This window comes from Myotis daubentonii, chromosome 1 (genome assembly GCF_963259705.1).
Source record: "Myotis daubentonii chromosome 1, mMyoDau2.1, whole genome shotgun sequence".
NCBI classification, from domain to species: Eukaryota; Metazoa; Chordata; class Mammalia; order Chiroptera; family Vespertilionidae; genus Myotis; species Myotis daubentonii.
The window spans coordinates 209,008,258-209,029,795 of record NC_081840.1 but is presented as its reverse complement, the minus strand read 5'-3'; the positions used below and the strand labels follow the sequence as shown (position 1 = coordinate 209,029,795).

The following is a 21,538-nucleotide window of genomic DNA, read 5'->3' as shown; positions in this document are numbered from 1 at the left end:
ATACCTCTGATTCATTGAATATTTTATCTTTGTTTAGCGATTTTCTCTTTTTCTTAATATTAATTTTTGTTACAAAATCTAATTTGTCTAATACTAACAGAATTTCACCAGCTTCCTTTTAGTTATATTTGAGTGTGATTTTTTTTTTTTCTATACTTTCATTTTCAACCTTTCAGTATCTTTGTGTTTAGGAATATTTCTCGTAACCAGTATGGTTGGGTTTTTAATAATTCCACTCTGTTTATCTTTGGCTTTTAATTGTTAGTTCTTTTATGGTTATTTTGGTTTTTCATATAATTGGTTTTGCTTCTTACTGTCTCTGCTTTCTATTTATCTCATCTTTTCTGTGATTGTTTTATCTTCTATCACAGAAAATTATATATTTCAAATTTTTTTCCTATCATGTTTTATTTTTTTTTTTATTGTATGCAAATTCTCTTATTCATTTTTTTCTTCTGTGCTAATTTGGAAATTTTATGTACTATTTTTATTTTTCTAGTGTTACATTGAAAATTTTATCATGCAAATTTTAAAGTTGAAGCATTTTCTTAGCTTTACTCCTCTAAACATTTTAACTCTAATACACTTACATGCTGTGAATACCTCTCTTCCAACTTTCATGCTGTGATTATCCAGAATGTACAGATACTGTTTGTTTTTACTCAAGGAGTTAGCACTTTGTGCTTAATTTTTCTTTCAGTATAGATCTTTCATCTGGGAATTTCCTTCTGCCTGACATTGATCTTTTAGGATTTTCTTTACAGTGTAGGCCTGCTTTATGTCACACTTTTTTTTTTTAAATCTGAAAATCCTATTATTGTCCTCATTCTTTTAAAGTACTTTTGCTAATGTATAAATTCTAGATGGACAGTTTCTGTTATTGAAGATAACATTTGACTCTCTTTGACTTCCATTTTTGTTGTAAAGTTAGTTGTAATTTTAATTTTTTTGTAGGTGACTTTTTTGTTTTTTAATTTCCGGTTGCTTTTGATATCATCTCTTTATCTTTGAATGACAATTTCAGTACTATGTTTCTAGTTGTGGATTTCTTATTATTTATCTTTTATGGGATTTGTTGGGCTTCTGAGATCACAGGCTTGATTTTTTTCATCAGTTCTGGAAAATTCGCAGCCATTTTTCTTTAAATCGCTTCTGTCCCATGTACTCTCATTTCTCTTTCTGGGACTTGGATTAAACGTATACTAGACCTTTTGCTCTGTCCTCAATGTCTATGTCTCTTAACTTTCCTTTCATATTTTCTCTTTGCTTCTCTGTGATCTGAAACCAGACAAGATCGAGGTAGGTAAATATGAAAGCCAGATTTTCCAGGTGGCAAATGTTAATATTAGCCCTGGATCCAGACCCTAAGCCTTGGACCCAACCTTAGACAGGAGTTGCAAGTAAGATGCTTTCTTTAAATAAGACTAAAGCATACTGTCCTGGAAGATGCAGTTTCAGATGCTGCATGAATGAAAGCACTCCCAGTTTAAGCCCTAAAGATCCGAGCATGTTAGGTTCCATTAAGTATAAGCTCATAAACAAAAACACACCAAGAAATAAACCATCATGAGTGAAGTCACAACTATAACAAACTTCATAGTTGGACATCTGAGATTTTCAATATTAGGATTTACTTTCCTTTGTTTGAACTTAAAATGTATTAAAATGTATGCTTGCTTTAATTTAGTTAGGTTTCAGGTTTTGCAGCAGGAGGGTCCTTTGGAACATCTAGTCTGGAATTTTTTTACTCACTATTTAATATTAATTAAAACCTTGAAATGATGGTCATATTCTTATGAGATTCTTTTTTTTTTTTTGCAGAGCTTGAGAATAACTTTTAAAGTTAGTAGGATCTGCGCATTTTTTCCCCAAATTGATAAAGGTTATTTGGAAAAGTTTATATGGAATGATTTAAGAAAATGATAATTTAAGACATCCTGAATAAAATGAAAATTAGATTCAAATAGTATATGCTATTCATAATAAACCAGCTTTGTTATTCTTATGCATTATAAATATATTGTTTTTTATGACATTTTTTCTGATTGTTTTAAAAGCTTAATTTCTAATATCCTTATCTTTTTCTCCTCTGGATTTTTTAGGCGTAATATTCATGGGGTAAGCAAAGAAAAAATAACAAGAATGTTGGAACACTATCAACGTTTTGTTTCAGTGCCAATAATCATGAGTTCTTCAGTGCCAGAAAAAATTGAACGTGTTGAGTTATGTGCATATTCTTTTGAGGACCAAAGTTCTAGGTAGGTTAAAGTCCCTATGCACAAATATTCAATGTAAAACATAATTAAAAAAATTATATTGTGAAGTCACTGGCTTGTGAAATCACTGCCAGATAACTTGTACAGCTTATATATATATTCTTACCTGAAGCAAATTGATTAGCAGGAAAAGTAAAAGTTTGAGTGATGATGAGAGGTTTTTCATTGTCAGGGCATTTTGTGGGGCCATGTTTATACCCTGAATATTCCTGTCTTCATTATGTAACTTCCTGCTATTCTAATCTTTATCTGTTACCTTATCTCCTCATTGTTATTATTTCATGCACTAGAGGCCCGGTGCATGAAATTCATGCATGGATATGGTCTGTAGGCCTGGCTGGCGATCAGGGCTGATTGTGGCCTTTTGGCTGTTGCCCGGGCCTTCCTTCTGGCTCCTAGCAAGGGCCTCCCTTCCCTGGCTGCCAGCTGTTGGCTGGGGCCTTCCTTTGTTCTGTGCCGCACCCTGGTGGTCAGCGCATGTCATAGCAAGTGATCAAACTCCTGGTCGAACTCTCGAGGGGACCGTTTGCGTATTAGCCTTTTATATATAGACTAGAGGCCCGGTGCACAAAAATTTGTGCACTCGGGGGAGAGGGGGTGTCCCTCAGCTCAGCCTGTGCCCTCTCACAGTCTGGGACCCCTTGGGAGATAACGACCTGCTGGCTTAGGCCTGCTCCCGGGTGGCAGAGGGCAGGCCCAATCCCTAGGTGCAGCCCCTGGTCGGGCTCAGAGCAGGGCCGATTGGGGAGTTGGGGCACCGCCCCCTGTCATGCACAGAGCAGGGCGGATCGGGAGGTTGCGATGCCACCCTCAGTCATGCTCAGGGTAGGGCTGATTGGGGGGTTGGGGCACCGCCCCTGTCGCACTCAAGGCAGGGTCGATGGGGAGGTGGCGGCGCCACCCCCTGTCATGCACAGAGCAAGGCCAATCAGGGGATTGGAGCGCTGCCCCCTGTCACTCACAGAGCAGGGCCCATCAGGGGGGTTGGGGCTCCGTACCCTGTCACGCACAGAGCAGGGTCGATCAGGGGGTTGGGGAGCTCCCCCCTGTCACTCACAGAGCAGGGCCCATCAGGGGGTTGGGGAGCTCCCCCCTGTCACCCACAGAACAGGGCTGATCAGGGAGTTGAGGAGCTCCCCCCGTCACTCACAGTAGGGCCGATAGGGGAGTTGGGGCACCGCCCCCGTCACACACAGAGCAGGGCGAATCAGGGGTTTGGGGCGCCGCACCCTGTCACACTCAGGGCAGGGCCGATGGGGAGGTTATGGCTCTACCCCGTCACACACAGAGCAAGGCCCGAGGGGGGGGGGGGGTTGGGGCGCCACACCCTGTCACACACAGAGCTGCAGGGCAATCAGGGGGTTGGGGAGCTCCCCCCTATCAGGCACAGAGCAGGGCTGATCAGGGGGTTGGGGCGCCTTCCCTGTCACGAACAGAGCAGGGCGGATAGGGAGGTTGTGGCCCCGACCCCTGTCACACACAGAGCCGCAGGGCGATCAGGGGGTTTGGGCGCTGCCCCCTGTCACGCTGATCCCGGGTCCGGGAGGCCACTCGGCTCCGCTGATCCCGGTGCTGGGAGGCATATTACCCTTTTACTATATAGGATAGAGGCCTGGTGCACGGGTGGGGGCCGGCTGGTTTGCCCTGAAGGGTGTCCTGGATCAGGGTGGGGGTCCCCACTGGGGTGCCTGGCCAGCCTGGATGAGGGGATGATGACTATTTGCAGCTGGTCACACCCCCTTCAGGGTGGGGGTCCCCACTGGGGTGCCTGGCCAGTCTGGGTGAGGGGCTGAGGGCTGTTTTCAGGCTGGTGGGTGACTGAAGCTCCCAACTGCTCCTTTTTTTCTTTTTTTATACTGGGTCAGCTTTAGCTCTGAGGCTTGGCTCCAGCTCTTAGGCCTCGGCTTCTGAAAGCAGGTATCTGGTTTGTTTGGGTTCTATAATTGAAACACTGTTTCAACTCCAGCTCTGAGATCCCGGCTGGCTGAAAGCAGGTTTCTGGGGTTTTGTTTAGCTTCTGTATTTGTAACAATGTTTCAAACTTCAAGCTCAGAGCCCGGCAGAGGCAGGCGGGGAACGTTGGAGTCACTGAAGCAAACGAGCCTCATGATCGCTTCAAGCTGCCTGGCTGCCGGCCGCCATCTTGGCTGGCAGTTAATTTACATATTGCCCTGATTAGCCAATGGGAAGGGTAGCGGATGTACGGCTAATTACCATGTTTCTTTTTTTATTAGATAGGATAGATAATCACATATAGTTTCCTTTGATATTAGTAAAATAATGCTGTCATGCTAGTATAGTAAAAATTAAATTAAAAAATATTTTTATTGGTTTCAGAGAGAAATGGAAACAAAGATAGAAACATCATGATGACAGAGAATCATTGATCAGCTGCCTAATGCAGGCCCCCTGCTGGGAATTGAGCCCGCAACCCAGGCATGTGCCTTTGACCGGAATCAAACCTGGGTTCCTTCAGTTCCCAGGCCGATGCTCTATCCACTGAGAGAAACTGGCTAGGGTGTAAAAATTAATTATTAGTGGTATAATTTTACTAAGTAATGCAAATCATAGACTTTTTTAATTATTGATTTTAGAGAGGGAAGAAGGTGGGGGGGGGAAGAGAGAGAGAGAGAGACAGACATTGATGTAAGATACATCTATCAGTTGCCTCTCATATGGACTCTGACTGGGTATCAAACCCACAACCTAGGTGTGAGTTCTGACCAGGAATCAAACTTATGACCTTGTGTATGAGACGATGCTCCAACCAACTGAGCCTGGGCCAAGTCATAGCCTTTGGAAAGTGTGTAATCCAGGATAGTACTGATTCTGTTAAAAATTTAGGACATATAAACAATTGAATAAATGAGTAAAGAAGAACTTTAAATATATATAGAGGTCTGAATTGCCCATATTTTATAATGGTAATGTATGGAGAGGTTCTATTAAAAAGAAGTTGGGAGTTGGGAAGGGAAAATTCATAAATTCCTTTTCATTGAGGTGTTGTGAAGTGATAAACATGGATTCTTGAGTCTTATTTCCTGGCTTCCTTCTCAAAGTTTTATAATATGTATCCATAAAATCTTTCCATTCTTCAGTTCTTCAGTTCTAAAATGGTAAAATAACACTTTCCTCATAGGATTTCATAAGGATTATGAATTAACACTTGTAAAGGACTTAGATTAGAATAGCATCTGGCATATAGGAAACTCAATGCTTGTGATTTCAGTAGGAAGGCTTTATGGGAGAGGTGAGACTTTGAGAGCTCCTGGAGTAAAGAAAGTAAGGAAGATAAGTTGACAAATTGATAAGGAAAGTAATGATTAGGCAAAAGTGCTCTGAGTCTGAAATTAACATTAAGGATGGTTTTAAAAAATTTAACAAGTGACATCTCCACTGAGAGCTTTGTTCCCTAGCTTTCATTTCTTTTAACTGTGCAAATCATGTTGTTTGACTCTTTGTGATTTGTAAATGAAGCTTAAACATTTTCCTCTGTAGCAAATGGCAGGTAGGTGATATGGAGGCAGACCTAGTTTCACATTGTTAAGCTTAATCAGGTAGGAAAGAAACCAAGGAGGTGTGCCCTTTTCTGGGAACACATTTAGAAACATAACTTTAATATTTATGCATAATAAACAACTTAAAATCTCATATTATTCAATTAAAATAAGTTTTAGTGCTTCCTATATGCCAAACATTGCCGGGGTCCAACCCCAGCAGGTCCAGGGGTTCCCAAAGGTGTGGACGGAGTCGGCGAAGAAGGAAGGACACGGAGACAGTGTTCAGTTGATCAGCAGCCTAGCCAGGATCTCCAGCCAGGATCTCCAGCCAAGTTCTGGTCTGGATCTCCAGAGAGGTTCTGCTTCGGATCTCCAGCCAGGTTCTGTGGCCATGTTCCCTCACTAGGTTCTCCAGCCAGGTTCAGTCACCAGGTTCTAGTCAGGCTCTCTTGCCAACCTCTGCAGTCAGGTTCAGTCCAGGATCCCTTGCCATGTTCTCTCCATCGAAGCTCCTCCATCTCCAGGTTCCGTGTAGGTTCTGTCTTCTGAATTCTGTCTGTTGTTGTCTTGTTGCATCTGTATTTATACCAGTTGATTCCAATCCTGTCAATCTCTATTCCAAAGGTTAGGGCGTTTCTTATCGCCATTCCAGGGAGTAAAGATTATGTAGCTTAAGCATGATTGTTCGTAGTTAAAGTGATTAATTACCCGCCTGGCACTTAGTTGAGGGGTTTTATTCCCTCCCTAACTTCAGGGGAAAATCTCTACCTAGGGAAACAACCTTTCTCGGAGAGGTGACCTTGGTTAAAACACAGCGCCAAGAAGGTGAGCAAACATATTAAGAACCGTATGCCATATATGCCAGGTCCCTTGAAACAGCAAGGATGGACCAGCTCCAGGTTGGGGTTACAACAGAGATGTGTTCATAGTGTATTACAGAAAGACCAAGATTAGCTTTTATAATTTTAATGTATCATATTTCTAGAACTTTTAGACTAAATAAATGTTACGTGTCTTTTCAGTTGAATGCTTTTTAAATTTAAATCACATTGTTAATAGTAACATTAAGAGGCTTCCTTATAACACCTTAAAAAAATCTTACAGCCCAAAAGACAATGAAGACGTTACCTCTGAAAAAGAAGAAAATGTTTCATCCTCATCTCCGAAGCACATAGAGTTAATTGAAGAGAAGAAACTTGAAGTGACCAAAGAAGCTGTGTTACCTGAGAATGTCACATGTCTCCCTAGTGCAGATTTAAACAAAGGAAGTGGTGTGAATCCTAACATTCAGAGTGCTTTAATTCAGGAAGTTCCAGACACGTATTTTTCTGATTCTGAAAGCAAAGTAGGAGTAACAGACAAAAGTGAAAAAGAAGAGCAAGTAGAAATGGCTTCTGAAGAAGAATATAGTAAAACCGATACAGATAGTTCTGTAGAGAGATTGTCACAAAGTATTAGCTCTGGTGAAAATAATCAAGGAGACTGTGATCTTTCAAATACTGCATCACTTCAGAATGAAAATCCTTCCCCTGGTGAAATATTGGAAGAAAGAGCAGTGGTAAAGAAAAAAGCTTTTGGAAAACAAAAAAGCAAATCAACTTTAGAAAAGTGTCTGAGACATGAGCTATCAAATTTTGTTGGTGATTGGCCAGTTGATAAAACTATTGGTCAGAGGACAAAAAGGAACCGAAAAACGGAAAAGGCTTCATCTGTACAAAATGACAAAAAGTATAATTGTCCTCCATCACGCAAAGTATTAGATAATGGTCTGTCTGTGAATATGGGTAATACCCAGCAACCAGGATGTCCACATGAAAGTGTAGAGGATGACAAGAAGTCACAATGTAATGATGCTTCAGAAGCTTTTAGTAGCTGTCACTATGATGCTTACAAAAATACTGAAAAAAACTCATTCAACATTGTGGGCGACTGGCCTTCATCTGATTCTTTAGCTCAGAGAGAGCACAGATCAAGAACGCCAAAGGCTGTTTTAAATGAACCCAGCCTAGAATTTGGAACTAATGACATTATGAGTGAAATATCCTCATACACGGCACATGAGGCCTGTTGGGGCACAAGCCCTGAAGAACTAAAAACCTTGGGTAGTGCTATTCTAGGAAGTTCTGAAATGCTATCTAGTGAAATGACCTGTGAGAATAAGACTTGTCCAAATAAAATGATTCATGGGCAACACACATTGTCTCTTACTTTTACCAATAGTGCTCCAACTATTGCTGGGGTAGTAGGAGCAGAGACTTCAGCTGAATTTCCAGAGGGAAAGCCTAAAGAAGTCCCTGGAATGGAAGTAGGCACATGTACCCAGACTGAACCACAGGATTTTGCTCTCTTATGGAAAATAGAAAAGAATAAAATTAGTGTTTCAGATTCTGTGAGAGTATTAACAGGAAGGTTAGATGGATTTAAACCAAAAGCTTTCAATATTAACACAAACTTAGATGTTCAAGAAACAATTCCCTATCGGGTAATGTATGATAAAAGCACGTTTGTTGAAGAAAGTGAGCTTACCAGTGCTGATGAATCTGAAAATCTTAATATTCTTTGTAAACTATTTGGATCTTTTTCATTAGAAGCCCTAAAAGACTTATATGAGAGGTGTAACAAAGATATTATTTGGGCCACAAGCCTTTTGTTGGATTCTGAAACTAAACTATGTGAGGATACTGAATTTGAGAATACCCAAAAATCATATGATGAAACACAAATTGGGCCATTTTCTCTAGGATTTAATTTGAAGGAAATTATTAGCCAAAGAGGAACCTTGGAAGATTCTAATTCTGTGCCAGAATTTAGCCACGAGATTGGTATCACTAGCACGAATGCACAATCTACCTGTGCTTCAGAAAAGGGACACTCCGAGCAGGCAGAAATAAGAGCTACAACCACTGAAAAACCTGGATTAATAAGTCTATTTCCTAACGTCACCGTGGATCTAAAGAATACCAATGAAGTACTTCTTAATAGTCAGGCAGAACTTCCAGTTGTACATAATATTAACCAGTCTTTTTCAGGTACTGTAAAAGCTACTCCTGCTCAAGATTGGAGTGAAATGGAGAAGACTCTAGAAGTTACAGACATTGGAGACAGTATGCATTCTTCTTTGAATTTGTCTGATATTTTAAACTCTGTATCGAGCACTTCAAATCTCCAGTTAAATGAAGAAATTTATTTTTCTGACTCTTGTGAAATAACAAAACACGAGAATCTTCCAAAGGACTGTATGAAGTTTCCTAACACAGAAGAATATATGAATGAAGATGAACAGGAAATGGAAAAAATTCTAATGGCAGGGAGTACTTTGCCAGCTGGAGTTAGTGAGGAAGATAAAACTGAGATGTTGAATCCCACACCAGTGATGACCAAATCTCTTACCATAGACTGTCTGGAATTGGCATTACCCCCTGAACTGGCTTTTCAGCTCAATGAATTATTTGGCCCTGTTGGTATTGATTCAGGTAAGGAAAAAGTAAATTAGCTGTATGTGTGTCTTTATGTCAATAGAATATAGAGAGTTCTATTTCTTTTTCTTTCTTTTTTTAATATATTTTAGTGATTTTTTACAGAGAGGAAGGGAAAGGGATAGAGAGTTAGAAACATTGATCAGCTGCCTCCTGCACACCCATTAGGGATGTGCCTGCAACCAAGGTACATGCCCTTGATCAGAATCGAACCTGGGACCTTTGAGTCTGCAGGCTGATGCTCTATCCATTGAGCCAAACTGGTTAGGGGAGAGAGTTCTATTTCAATTTAAAAATTATTCCATGTTAATTGAAATAGAAAAGTAGTTTGTGTTGTCTACCTTATTTCCTTTTGATTTTTGAGAGGAAGGGAGAGGGAGAGGAAGAAGGAGAGAGACAGACAGACAGACAGACATCAGTGTGAGAGAGAAATATTGATAGGTTGCCCCCTGTATGTGCTTTGAACCTGCAACATGGATATGTGCCCTGACCGGGAATTGAACCTGCTACCCTTTGGTGCACAGGATGATGCTCAACCAACTGAGCCACACCGGCTAGGGCAGTCTACCTTCTTTTTGACACTGTGTTTGTAGAGGATTTAAAAAAATGTCATTTAAAGAAATAGTATTTATACAGAGTTTATATTTATCCCATGCATATATTTGAAAGTTTTCTCTGATACTTACTGCAACTTATTTACACAAATGAACCTTTATTAACCCTTAGGAGCTACTCCAGATACATATAAGGCAAGATTAATTTCTTAGAATACACTTATTGAAAAGTCTCATCTAATGGAAATGAATAAATTAAATTTTAGACTGATGGACACGATTAACTTAAATATATGAAGTATTGTATAATTGCAGCAGCCAAGAAATGTGAAAGCAATGACATTAAATAAACAAAAATATTCCAAGAGAACTAGAAACATAGGTTAGTAATTAATGACACCAATTAGTATTATGATACATAAAGTGGTTGAGTATGTGTTCTGCAAATATATGAGTAATGATTATATTTTCTTTTTTCTCCTTACAAGGGTCTCTAACAGTTGAGGATTGTGTGGTTCACATAGATCTGAATCTGGCTAAAGTGATTCATGAGAAATGGAAAGAATCTGTAATGGTTGGTAGGCTTCTTCATTTTTTTAAATTCTCACGTGTGGATATACTTACTGATTTTAGAGAGAGAGGATGGAAGAGTGAGAGAAATAGTCATATGAGAGAGAAACATCCTCCCTCTTACCCCTTACGCACCCCAAGCTGGGATCAAACCTGCAACCTAGTTATGTGCCCTGACCAGAATTTGAGCCTGCAACCTTTTGGTGTATGGGATGACATTCCAACCAACAGCCACCCGACCAGGGCTGTAGGTTTACTTTATTTTTATTTTTTGAAATATGTTTTTACTGATTTCAGAGAGGAAGGAAGAGGGAGAGAGAGATAGAAACATCAGTGATGAGAGAGAATCATTGATTGCCTGCCTGCTGCAAGCCCCTCACTGGGGGGGATGGAGCCCGTAACCCAGGCATGTGCCCTTGACCAGAAGCAAACCCAGGACCCTTCAGTCTGCAGACCAGCACTCTATCCACTGAGCCAAACTGGCTAGGGCTGTAGGCTTATTTTTATAGAGAGCTCCTTTTATATTCATTTTGTCACCTTTGCTTTTCAATATAATCAGTTATATGGAAGAGTTTTATTGAACTTTTACTTTGAGAGAGAATAAACTTTTATCATTTATAAGATTACTGATTACCCCTCCCCCCCAGTATTTTAGAGTATTTCTAGACTAGCTAAATTATATAATTAATGATGAAGCTCAATATGTTGATTTTTTTTTTTTTAAGGGAAAAAGTCATAAATAGTTTTTACTTCTTAAATTAAAGACTTGTAGTATTGGCTGATTAAATACAGCATAAGAGCTCTATAAGTGGAAAAAATATATAGATGTAATAATCCTTTATAATTTTACTTACCTGATTTTATTGTATACTAGAGGCCTGGTGCATGAAAATTTGTGCACTTGGGTGGCGGGGTGGTGTCCCTTAGCCCAGCTTGCACCCTCTCACAGTCTGGGACCCCTTGGAGGATTTCCACCTGCCGGCTTAGGTTCACTCCCTGGGGGATTGGGCCTAAGCTGGCAGTCAGACATCCCTCTGGCAGCCCAGGAGCCCTGGGGGATGTCTGACTGCGGCTTAGGCCCGCTCCCTGCGGGAAGTGGGCCTAAGCTGTTAGTTGGACATCCTTAGCGCTGCCATGGAGGCAGGAGAGGCTCCTGCTATGGTTGCTGCACTAGCCAGCCATGAGCCAGCTTCTGGCTGAGTGGCGCTCCCTCTGTGGAAGTGCACTGACCACCAGGGGGCAGATCCTGCATTGAGCATCTGCCCCCTGGTGGTCAGTGCACGTCATAGCGACGGGTTGTTACCAGTTGTTCTGCGATTAGGGTCAATTTGCATATTACCTTTTTATTATATAGGATTTAGATTTTAGCAAGAACAATAAATAATTTTACAAGGAGAGATTATTTCTAGAGAAAAATGATATAAATCTTGTGTTCTAATGCACCTTCCTTTGCCAATCCCCTGTTCTATATTTGTGTTTAGGAGCGACAAAGACAAGAAGAGGTATCCTGTGGCAAGTTTATGGGAGGTAAAAGCACTTATGTTTTGCTTCTAATGATCTTGTCTTGACATTGAAACTTGGTGTGTGTATGTATGAATTTTAACTCATTTTAACACTAGAAAGACTGAAACTTAATATATACCTATATTGCCCAAAAGCAGTCAAAATGACTTCATTGTGAAAGAATAATATCGGAGCACTCTTCACTTATGTTCCTTAGCTTTTCCAATAACTCACTTCTATTCGACATTTCTTTCATGAATTTAGGGCGCAAAAGAAATGAAATAAACAACTTATTAGAACAAGTATCACTGCATAAAGATTCGAGTAACAAGTACTAGTTTAGCTTATTGAGCAACTGCTACTTATCAAGTATCGACAATTTATCATGTACTTGTATGTTATCATGTGACGGTAATCGAAAAAAAACGAAAACTGTTATTTCAATACAGAGCCGAACTGGTCATATAAGAAATTTACTCAATTCAATAATAAGAGTCATTTGATTATTTAAAATTTCCCAAGCAGTCAAAATGACTGCTTTTGGGCAACATAGGTATAACACATATATATATATACCGGAAATGAAGGAGGGGGGAGGTAACTACAATTATTAATAAACGCATTTATATGTTGTACAAAAAGTCACAAAATTCTAAGACATTGTGTCCTTATATACATAATTGTTTTTCTAATTGAAATTAAAAAGCAGTCAAAATGACTTCCTTGGGCAATCTAGTGTAAAGCATACTTTCATAAAATATGTTACCCAAGAACTTGGATTTGCAAATAAAAGTTCTTTAAAAGTTGTTTTATATTCATAATGAAGAAAACACACACCCTATAATACAATTTAGTTTTCCTGAGTGCTGTGGGACATGTAAGATTTGCTCTAATATATATAGTCAAGGTGTTTTCTGTTAAGATTTGCTCTGAATAAAAGAACTCTTCTGGTTTGAGAGCAATAAAAATGTTCATGTGTTTGAGAGCATCGTTGAAATATTACTTGGCTAATAAAAATTTTTCTTGATGTTACTATTATTCGAGCACAAAAGTCAGCCTGCTCTTTAGGTACATCTGCCAAATTGAAAATATTTGATTCTAGACTTCTCTTTGATAGTATTGTCCTCAGTGATTAGTGCAGGTTGGCAGACCTGTTAAAAAGGGTCTTCCTTTTGTATATGAATTCCTCCATATACTTGTTTTGTTCACTCCATACTGGGACTGCAGGTTAAAGATTCTTAGGATGTGCTTGTGTCGTAGCTTTAAGAGCTAAAGCCGTTTGAGAACTAGAGGTGCCCAAGGGTATCAAGAGTTGTATGAATGACAGTAGTGCCTGTTTTTTCACTCTCCAGGAAAGCAAAGGAGTGTATCAGAATGTGTTGATACCCCATAGAAATGCTGACGTCACACATTGTTGTGAACTTCTTAGGATGTTCAGTTCCTTCCTTACGTTGAATATCATTTGCTCAGTATTTATTGGGTGCCTCCAGTGGATTGGTTACAGATTTGCCCAAATATTGAGGTTTTCAGTCCTTGGAGTGACTGGACAGAACTAACCAGAGCTGCTTTCGGTGGTCTCTTTGAGTTGGCTGCAATTTCCCGTGTTTACTGTTGTATATGCCACTATTTTCTGTGTACCAGTGTGGTATGGAAAAGAGTGGGAAGCGTTGAGTTGATTTTTAGTGAAACTTAGTCATGGCGCATTTGAAATATTCCTACATTTACACATGTCATTTCTTGCAGTTATATGAAGATGTATTTGAAACTTCAGAGTTGCTTTATATTTAAAAGCTAAAAGTAAAAAAAACATGTTTCCCCTGGGTCTCTCTGAGGTAAATGTAACAGTGTATAATGTTTAATTTGTATGTTTTTTGTTGAGGGTCTGACACTGTTTATACTGCTTTTGTAGATCCTTCCCTGGTTGGGCATATTGGTCTTGATAATACTGAACAAAAATCATCTCAGAGAACTGGCAAAAAATTACTGAAGACTTTAGCAGCATCTGAAATGCTACCCTTAATGGATCATTGGAATACTCAAACTAAAAAAGTATCACTCAGAGAAATAATGTCGGAAGAAATTGCCTTACAGGAAAAACACGATTTGGTATGAGTTAGTATAAATATTAAGCTTTTGTCTTTGACTCTAGGTTGATCATGTATGTTTACTTTGTGGTTTTCATTTGATTATATATTTCCTAGTCAGGAATCTGTATTTAACTTGACTGACGTTAATGTTAAAATTGAAAAATGTTTTAAATGTAGTTGAAAACTGGAGTTTTTTACTTCTGAGAAATTAGTTGATAATCTACATCAATAAACCAATTTGTGTTAAATATGTTGCTTTAGATTTAATTTTTCAGGCGATTGAGCTGCATGTTCCTTAGCTTTTTAACATTTATGCAATTTTTAAATTCTAGAAACATGAAAGAGATCTTTCATCTATATATATATCTTCTATGTATATATAAAAGCCTAAGTGACCATCTAACCTTTGACCACCCGACTGGTAGCTATGGTGCACACTGACCACCAGGGGGCAGACGCTCAGCGCAGGAGCTGCTGAGCTGCGGTGACTTGCAGCTGCGGTTCTCGGGTGACACACCCGGAACCAGAGAGGAGGGAGCCTGATTCCTGGATGTGTCACCCGAGAACCACCCTCTCGCAATCCAGGACCCCTTGGGGGATGTTGGAGAGCCAGTTTCAGCCCGATTCCCGCAGGCCAGGCCAAGGGACCCTACTGTGCACCGGTCCTCTAGCTTAAAGATAATTTCATTCATAAATTAGTAATAAGAAATGTCTGTCTGGCTTTACAGAAGTATCCACCTTTGGAACAAAATTTTTTAGAGAATGTTTTAGAAATTTAAAAATTTGAATTAAAATTTTTTTTTTCTGTATCTTTTTTATTATTATTATTAGTTAAGGTATTACAAATGTGTCCTCATCCCCCCCCATTAACCCCCAACCTCCCCCCCACACACAAACTCATGCTCCCATCCCCCCGTTGTCCATGTCCATTGGTTTGGCTTATATACATGTATACAAGTCCTTCTGTTGATCTCTTCCCCTTACCCCGCCCTCCCCTACTTTCCTTCTGGGGATTGATATCCTGATTGCTGTTTCTCAGTCTTTGGGTCTGTCCCTTTTCATCAGTCTATGTTGTTCTCTATAATCCACAAATGAGTGAGATCATGTGGTATTTATCTTTCTCTGACTGGCTTATTTCACTTAGCATAATGCTCTCCAGTTCCATCCATGCTGTTACAAAAGGCAAGAGTTCCTTTTTTTTTTACCGCAGCATAGTATTCCATTGTGTATATGTACCACAGTTTTCTAATCCACTCATCTGCTGATGGGCACTTAGGCTGTTTCCAAATTGAATTAAAAATTTAAGTACCCTTATCTAACGTTTCAATTAAACAAATTCAAACAGAAACTTCATTTCATTTTGAACTTTGTTTTTGTTCCATATTCAGTGTATCTAATTATATGAAGTCATAAGTGAATTTTGTTTCCTTTGCATTGTTTGTAGCCTTTTTTGGAATTGTGAAAATTAGTATTAGAGAATTTCAAAATCAGAAGAGGAAAGACCCTAAAAGTCATTTAGTCCCGTTTTCAAGGAAAAAAATAACTCTTAGCTGGTGATCTTAACACTTTTATTTTCTTTCTTATTCATTTGACTGTTCAAAGGAACACCTTTATATTTGGTTAAAATACATAGAATTGGGGCATAAGAAGAATGATGGCGCTCCTCTACTTTTATATTTACTTTCTCTAATTATGTTGTTAATTAAATTGGAAATGTGCTAGCATTCCCATCTTTGCATGTTTATATAATCCAAGAAACAATCTCTTCAGTAGGATCTTACCATTTAATGTTTCATATATCCTCTTCAGTTTATTTATGTAATAAAGTAGATAAATGGATTTTTTTTAAAAAATAGGGAAGCCTAGAACTTACGCCAAAATGGTATGATACCTTTGGTTGAAATGCCATTTTTCCACTTCTGAAACTTGTTTTTACGGTTTTAACCTGCCTTTTAATCTCTCAGTATAATAGTGAACAAATGAACATCTTTGACTTCCCAACTTAATGCACTGTTTTTCTTATTAGTAACTTTTGCTTGTCTTGTCTGGGTTGCATAATAGAAACTATATGTTTTGGACCCAAGGTAGAAATCCAGTAAGAGAATTTTGTGATGCTTTCTCCTAATTTTTTGGTCCCCAAAGGAGAAATACATTTTGTATTTTTTTTTAAAGCAAAGACTATAAAATAAACTTTAGATGTAATGTATGGATAGAATAATTAATTGTAAGGTGATTAATATTACGAGTTTGCAGTTTTTTGAATTTGAAGTTTTGCAACTCTATGGCCTGGTAGATTGCCAATAAATCTGATCGCTGAATATTTTAGTAAGTTCAGATTATAATGTATATTTTAAATAAAACATGAAATACTTTTAATTCTTGAGGTGGCTCTTTCTCAGGAGAAGTACTTCTCCTGAGCAACTCTGGGATATATGATGCCGTCAGCTTCACCAATCCGTTCTTTTACTGGCCAGATGGTCACCTCCTGTGGTTCCTCTTTTATTATTATCTGGTGTCATAAAAGGCCTAAATATGGTTAGGCTTCAAAACCAATAACTATTCTAGGATTGTCCTAGATTTACATAATTTTATATTTAGGAATTTTCAGAATCACCTTTGAAATTTGATAGGAGCTTATTTTTCAGACATTAGGATCTTTGTAGCAAACAAATGGTCCTAAAGTTAGAAATCACTCTAAGAATGTTTACTGTAATCCTAGGTTAGGATTAAAGTAGCACATTTTATAAAAATTCTTTTGGTTTAGCAATTTGAACAGGTCCAAATATGACTGGGGAAAAAACAATTAGTAGCAGTTCTCATACAGTTATTTTTATTTTTATTTTTTTTAAATATATTTTATTGATTTTTTACAGAGAGGAAGGGAGAGAGATAGAGATTTAGAAACATCGATGAGAGAGAAACATCGATCAGCTGCCTCCTGCACATCTCCTACTGGGGATATGCCCGCAACCCAGGCACATGCCCTTGACCGGAATCGAACCCGGGACCCTTCAGTCTGCAGGCCGACACTCTATCCACTGAGCCAAACCGGTCTCGGCAGTTATTTTTAAGTAATAAATATGCTTTTGAAACTTAAAAATTGTGAATTTTAAGATTTCCTGTCAACCTGAATTTGCAACTTATTTGTACATTGTAGTTTTTGCCCATTGAGGAGAGTATGTTTTTGCAGACCTTGTTGACAACATCACACAGTGTCCCTTTTATGAGGACCATGGGAGAAATGTCTCTCAGGTCTCAGTACTAGAAAAAGCTGTACTTCTCCTGAGCACCTGGTTTGTTTTTATTTTATGGACACTGAGAATCTTTGTTTCCCCCTTTGCTTTGGCCACGAAGAAGCTCAGAACTGAATTTGCGGCCACCATTAGCAATTGAACAAGATTTTGTGGCATGCATTTATGTACTGATTTTACTTGCTAGCTTTATATTCTTACCTTTATTTTCTCTATTCTCTGACTTATTTATTTATACCCCATTTATTTATATAGATATCTTCATCCTGTTTTATATATGTTTGAATGTTTTGAGTGTGTATATGTGAGAGCATATATGTATATATTTATATACACATGAACACATAAGTATATGTGTGATTGTGTGTATATATATTTTTGAGCAGCTTCAAATACTTTGTAAAAATGGGATATAACTAAATAGTGCAAGAATATTTATATTACTAATTTTAGCCTTTAATCAGTGAAGAAAGTCTGTTATTGCTTTTAAATTATTAGTCTTTTTGCAACAAAATAACCATGCTTTTGGATCAGCATAATTTGTATTATAAATTCCATTTTAAGGATTTTTTTTTTTTTTTTAAGAAAAGGGAATCACTTATGTTTGAAAAAGATTGTGCCACTAAACTAAAGGAGAAGCAGCTCTTTAAGATATTTCCAGCCATTAACCAAAATTTTCTGGTGGACATTTTCAAGGACCACAAGTAAGTGCTAAAAGGATTGTCTATTCTACTGTGATGTCATTGAAAGCATATATTATACATTTTAATCTAATATTTTTCTGATAATGAATGTAATATACTGGTAGGTATATTATAAACCATTTAATGCAATGTACCTAATGTAGCAGGTGAGCAGTTTCTGGCAATTGGTTTATATGCCTCCTCAATTTTTTTCACATGTAGCAATTATACATACATGTGTATCTCTTTGCTTTTGTGCCTACATACAAATATATGCTTCACCAAAGAAGTGGTTGTTTTTTATGTACTATTTTGTAGTAGTTTTGCTGGTATTTATTTTTCCTATCTGTTCTTAGTGATCTGCTTTTTTCTTTTTAAAGTCTACAGAATATTCCATAGTATTCATAAAATGATTTCTTAAATTATTATAATTTATACATGCTCCTATTATGGACTTTTTGACTGTGAGAAAAATTGGAAACCATGTTGCTGCACTGAGCATCCTTGAACAACATACATTTTTGTGTACATTGGTGAATACTATTGTAGGCTAGTTCCTAAAAGTGAAATTGCTGGTTGAGAGTGTGTGCATTTAAAGTTTTTATAGTTAATGCCAAATTTCCTTTGATACAGGCTTTCTGCATTAGTTATATGTACTGATAGTGTAACCCACCTTGATAATAATAATCTTGAAAATTTTTGCCAATCTGATGGGAAAAGTATTTTATTGTTGTTTAAATATTTGTTTTCCTGATTATTAGTAAGGTTGAGTAGTTTCATTCATTTCCTTTTCTACAAGTTGCTTGCTTTCTTTTTGTCTGTTTTTCTTTTGGTTTGTATTTCTAGTTTTAAATTTTTCATTTATTGATTTGAGAGAGAGAAACGTTGGTTTGTTGTTTTACTTTTTTATTCCTTCATTGATTCTTGTATGTGCCCTGGCCAGGGATTGAACCCGCAACCTTAGCATATTGGAATAACACTCTAACCAACTGAGTTACCTGGCCAGGACAGTTTTTTCTAGATTTGCGAGAGCTCTTTATATATTATTTATAGTAATTTTTGTCTGTTAATGTAGATTATAATTATTTTTCCTGCTGTAATACTTATTAACCCAGTATAGTCACTTTGGTCATATACATGTTTTAATTCTAATGTTTTATCAGAAAATATATTTTTTTATTGTTTCTGAGTTTTACGTCTTTTTTTAAAAAAATATATTGATTTTTTACAGAGAAGAAGGGAGAGGGATAGAGAGTTAGAAACATCGATCAGCTGCCTCCTGCATACCCCCCACTGGGGATGTGTCCGCAACCAAGATACATGCCCTTGACCGGAATCGAACCCAGGACCCTTGAGTCTGCAGGCTGACGCTCTATCCACTGAGCCAAACCAGTTAGGGCAGATATATGTCTTTTTTAGGAAGTCTGTTCTACACCCATTTTATAAAAATACTAGAGGCCCGGTGCATGACATTCGTGCACTGGGGGTATGGGGGTCCCTCAGCCCAACCTGCACCCTCTCCAATCTGGGAGCCCTCAGGAGAGCCCTCTCCAATCTGGGAGTTTCTGTCTGTCTTTGCAATCATATGAGCAAATTGCCTGAGACCCCAACTCAGTTTGGTTTATTGCTCACAGAATAATAGAGGCATTTTTTTTTTCTTTGCTGCATTGGTGGAGATTTCCTGGAAGTTTTAGGATATCTTCCCTTTAATTTTTCCTAGACACTCTGATTTTACTTATGTCTCTCACCTTTGCTTTCCCTCCACCCCCCACCGCAACAGTAACTTGCTCCAGGCTCGTTTTGCTTTAGTGCAGCGGTTCTCAACCTGTGGGTCGCGACCCCTTTGGCAGTCAAACGACCCTTTCACAGGGGTCGCCTAATACCATCCTGCATATCAGATATTTACATTACGATTCATAACAGTAGCAACATTATAGTTCCAAAGTAGCAACGAAAATAATTTTATGGTTGGGTCACAACATGAGGAACTGTAAACTGTATTTAAAGGGCCAGAAGGTTGAGAACCACTGCTCTAGTGTCTAGGACAGTGATGGCGAACCTATGACACGCGTATCAAAGGTGACACGCGAACTCATTCTTTTGGTTGATTTTTCTTTGTTAAATGGCATTTAAATATATAAAATAAATATCAAAAATATAAATCTTTGTTTTACTAAGGTTGCAAATATCAAAAAATTTCTATATGTGACACGGCACCAGAGTTAAGTTAGGGTTTTTCAAAGTGCTGATATGCCGAGCTCAAAAGGTTCGCCATCACTGGTCTAGGAGATCCGTCTGCCACCAGAACTACGATTCCCAGCATTCCTGGTGCTCCCTGCGCTTTGGGCTTCCGCTTATGGTCCTGGGGCTGCCACCAGAACTATTCCCAGAATTCCTGGTGCTCCCCACGCTCTTGGTTTTTTCTTCCTGCTCTGTCTCGGTCCCATGGCCTCCCACTCTGCCAAGTTCTTCAAGCCGCCAGCTCTACCTCTCTGTTCTCCGTCTGGCGGCTTGGGGAGCCAAGTTCCCCAAGCTGCTCCACTTTCCGCTGGCTCTCCCACTCTGCTCTCTGCCTGGCGCCTGTGTATGCAAATCAACCCGCCATCTTTGTCAGGTTAATTTGCATACACACGCCTGATTGGCTGGTGAGGGTAGCAGAGGGATGGTCAATTTACATGTTTCTCTTTCATTATATAGGGTTTTCTTGCTCTGGCAGGGTGGCTTGGTTGGCTGGAATGTTGTCCCATACACCAGAAGGTTGTGGGTTTGATTCTTGGTCAGGGCACATACTTAGGTTGCAGGTTTGATTCCTAGTCAGAGTGTGGGTTCCATCCCTGGTTAGGGCTGGTATGGGAGGCAACCGATCAATGTTTCTCTCTCATATTGATGTTTCTCTCTCTGTCTTCCTTTCTCTCTAAAGTCAGTAAAAAGGGTCATTTGGTTCAGTTACTGCAGTATATGCCTGAGGTGTAATTTTCTAGGGTTGTACCCTTCAAGCAACATCAGTAGTGGGCACTGGCTTCCAGCCCCATGAGTGGGTAAGCTGGGTGATTTTAAGAACTAGTTAGGATGTAGATAATTGCTGGTAGCTTCCAGGACCTAAAAGCTCCTGAGACAGCAAGATGAGAGAAACCTAAAGTGGAATTGGTGGCTCCAAATGATGCTCCTTCAGGGTTTGTCTTTAATAAATTGAAGAATAAGAAAATAATCACATTATTTTAGATAATTAGTTATCACATTTCAAAAATATTTCTTAGTGCTCAGTTCTTCACTATCTGGCCATTGGAAAAATCAGAGGCATAAATAATTTGAAATAATGAGCAGTATAAAATCATTTATAATTTGCTTTGGAATGAGTTTCTTCAGATATTAGGACATGAGAATTTCAGATGTTTGTCAATTTCTAGAATTTCTTACTACAGATAATATAATATCACCATGAAAACATGCCTGAATAATGTAGGGGTGAGAGGTAGGATAGTGTTTGACTTTTTCCTTTCTGTATCCCTGCTTAGATTTCTTTGAGTAAAACCCCATTGCGTAAGTAAAAAGTGAATTTCAACACAATAAAAATATCAGTCTAAAGATCTATTGTCTGTATTTGATATTTGAAGGATACTGAAACCATGTGTAAATCC

At 38.6% G+C, this 21,538-nt stretch overlaps 1 protein-coding gene across 16 annotated transcripts in view; it reads left to right on the top strand.

The window, feature by feature from the left end:
* The window catches only part of N4BP2 (NEDD4 binding protein 2), an 86,855-nt gene that overhangs the window by 47,525 nt on the left and 17,792 nt on the right, over positions 1 to 21,538 (top strand). For all 16 annotated transcript variants that reach the window (XM_059673023.1, XM_059672930.1, XM_059673005.1 and 13 more), the window contains 6 exons: positions 2,103 to 2,258; positions 6,881 to 9,249; positions 10,295 to 10,380; positions 11,858 to 11,903; positions 13,789 to 13,985; positions 17,803 to 17,921. In XM_059673023.1, coding sequence (XP_059529006.1) covers positions 2,103 to 2,258; positions 6,881 to 9,249; positions 10,295 to 10,380; positions 11,858 to 11,903; positions 13,789 to 13,985; positions 17,803 to 17,921 — 2,973 coding nt within the window. The remainder of the gene's footprint in view (positions 1 to 2,102; positions 2,259 to 6,880; positions 9,250 to 10,294; positions 10,381 to 11,857; positions 11,904 to 13,788; positions 13,986 to 17,802; positions 17,922 to 21,538) is intronic.